This window comes from Nematolebias whitei, chromosome 18 (genome assembly GCF_014905685.2).
Source record: "Nematolebias whitei isolate Nwh7 chromosome 18, NemWhi1, whole genome shotgun sequence".
NCBI classification, from domain to species: domain Eukaryota; kingdom Metazoa; phylum Chordata; class Actinopteri; order Cyprinodontiformes; family Rivulidae; genus Nematolebias; species Nematolebias whitei.
The window spans coordinates 40038716-40041411 of NC_056515.1; the positions used below are offsets into that span (position 1 = coordinate 40038716).

At 41.6% G+C, this 2696-nt stretch overlaps 1 protein-coding gene across 1 annotated transcript in view; it reads left to right on the forward strand.

The window, feature by feature from the left end:
- Positions 1 to 2696, forward strand: part of LOC119424590 (myosin-9) — a 41540-nt gene that overhangs the window by 14124 nt on the left and 24720 nt on the right. The window contains exon 3 of the mRNA XM_037692078.1: positions 2097 to 2207. Within this exon, the coding sequence (XP_037548006.1) occupies positions 2097 to 2207 (111 nt within the window). The remainder of the gene's footprint in view (positions 1 to 2096; positions 2208 to 2696) is intronic.

Genomic DNA, 2696 nt, shown 5'->3' on the forward strand with positions numbered 1-2696 from the left:
TGTAATGTATCCCCCCCATGAGTTGTTAGAGTTGGTGCAGTCCTAACATACTCTGTGTGGTTTATCTCCCACCCCATGAGTTGGCAGAGTTGGTACAGTCCTAGCATACTCTGTGTAATGTATCCCCCCCATGAGTTGTTAGAGTTGGAACAGTCCTAACATACTGTAGTGTATTCCCCCCCATGAGTTGTCAGAGTTGGAACAGTCCTAACATACTCTGTGTGGTTTATCCCCCACCCCATGAGTTGTCAGAGTTGGTACAGTCCTAACATACTGTAGTGTATCCCCCCCCCCCCCCCCATGAGTTGTCAGAGTTGGTACAGTCCCAACATTCCTGTTGTGCAGGTTTCAGTTTCAGTTTTGTGTGATCACATTAAAGCATTAAAGTCACATGGAAAATAGCCTGAGCCTCCTCATTTTTCAACACCACACTCTGTATAGTATATTGTTTCCTTTTAAAATGTGTTTTTGGTTAAATATTAGACAAAAATCCTTCTTTTTAACCCAAAACCCTAAAATGACGAGCTAATGTTTTGTTAGCTTCAGGCTAAGCTTTACTTCTGGAGCCGTCTGTAAAATTTGGGTTTCTGCTGATTTTTGTATATTTTTATACTTATTTTTAAGTTTTCTACCCCTTTAAGTCCTTTAAACTGTTTGTTTTAAGTAAATATTTGCCTAACTTCTGTCTTTAAGGCCAAACTCTAAAATGTTAGCTAACGCACCATTAGCCTGGTTTTAGACCGAACAATGACTCATCCAGTTGTTCTGAAGCGAACAGTCGTCTCTGAGTCGTGTCTTTTACATTTTTAGGAGGTTAGACGTGTTTATAATCCTGATGATGCAGTCATCATATAATTTTATTTAAAAGCATAAACAATGTGAGGTTATGTTGACAGAAGAGCCCGTCTCTTAGAAATTACATTTCTATAGCACTCATTTGTTTCGCCAATTATGTTTTGCTAGGAAACATAATTAGGAAAACAAATTAGCGTTATATAAGCGTCGTTTGTCGGAGACGGGGTTAGAGAGTAATGAGGAGAGAATTATAGCGTCTCTCATTCATCAGGCGTTTTACTTCATAATTACCTTAAAACAAAGAACTTTAGCTGATCGTTTAACACGACTTAATGTAATTCTTTGTTTTATCTCATTGTCAGCGTACAGGAAATAGTTTCTGCTCTCTGAAGCCCCGTCGTCTTGTTTTAGTTTTAGCAGAGACCGAATGTTGTTGTTTGAATTGTGTTGGATCGGAAGTCGTGTCTGTCGTCTGCTTCAACGCGCGCACGCTCTGAAGACAACATGTCCGCTGGCGGAGGGGACGATGGCCGTCTCTAGTTTTTATGTCTCATTGAAGCTCCCGGGACGCGCTCGAGAAAAAGAAAGTTTGTTAAACGAGACGCGGACGTGTTGACGATGTCTCTCTGAATCAGACGCTTCAAGCGTTTTCATATGCGGACTAAAAGCAAGTTATTTTGCTAACAGGGACAGAAATGTCACAGCTGCTGATACAAATCTAAAGCTATCTGGCCTCTGAAACGTTTGTGGAAATGTATGAACAAACAGTATCTTACCTGCAGTAGGTGGCTTTTGACTCCTCAGTTCAGAGAAATAGTTAAATTTGGTGTAAATTTATTCAAATTATTTTCCATTCATTGTTGCTAACAAAGTAAAACAATTTTTGCAAGTGGAAGTAGTAGCAGCTGATGGCTGTGGCACTTCCTGTGCAGCCGGAAACACTTCCTGTTGAAATAGTTAATGTGTCAACTTTTTTCAAAAGAAGCACTATGAAACATTTGCAGTTGTAGTTTGGTTTGAATTTAACTCCATTTCTTCAAAGTGAGGTCATTAAAATTTCCATCTGCAACAGGTAAGATATTAAGTGCTCGTAGTCCTCCACAGATCCTCAGGCTGAAAACAAAGATCTGCTGATCAGAACCAGAACTTAAAATGTAAGGGACGCCTGAAGACTTTTGCGCAGTCTGAGGTTTGGATTTTCCCGTTTGGAAGCGTCAGACTCGAGTCATCGCCGGTCGTGAAACGTGGGTTTTATTCTGACGGACGGTGAATAAAACGTTCTCCCCCGTCTGTCTGTCAAGCCTCCAGAGGTCCAGAGACACGAGGGACTTCCTGTTTCTGCTGAGAAACTACGGCAGCTGATAGAGGACAAAGTTCATCTCCTGCAGTCACTTTCTGCTGAAGACCAGCAGGTAACACACGCAAGAATCCACTTTTAACCGTAACTCAGCACTTGATTCATGAAATGAGCAAAAACTCCTTAAAGTCCAACTTTAAACACATTTATAAAAGTTGGGGACTGACAGACTGCAGCACCTTTTATTATCCACCTAAAGGGTTTCTTAACTTTATTTATTTTATCTTACTCTTCCGTCAGCTTTAATGTGGCCCGAGCCGCAACGTGTCTCCAACAGATATCAGAACGACCGGCTCAGCACCGCGATGTGTGCTGTTACTTTATTGGTGTTTCGAGTTACCATGGCGACAAATTTAGTTAACAAAGACGCCATATTTTCCATATAAAACGCCCGACGGGTCGTCACACCAACCGCTGCTGCGAGGTCGCATGAGTCCGAGTGTAGAGTTCTCTCAGCAGCTCAGTCGATTTAAAACAAATGAAGCTGGAACTCCTCAGTGGTTCAAAGTGTTGGTTCGGTGGTTCAAAGTGTTGGTTCGGTGGT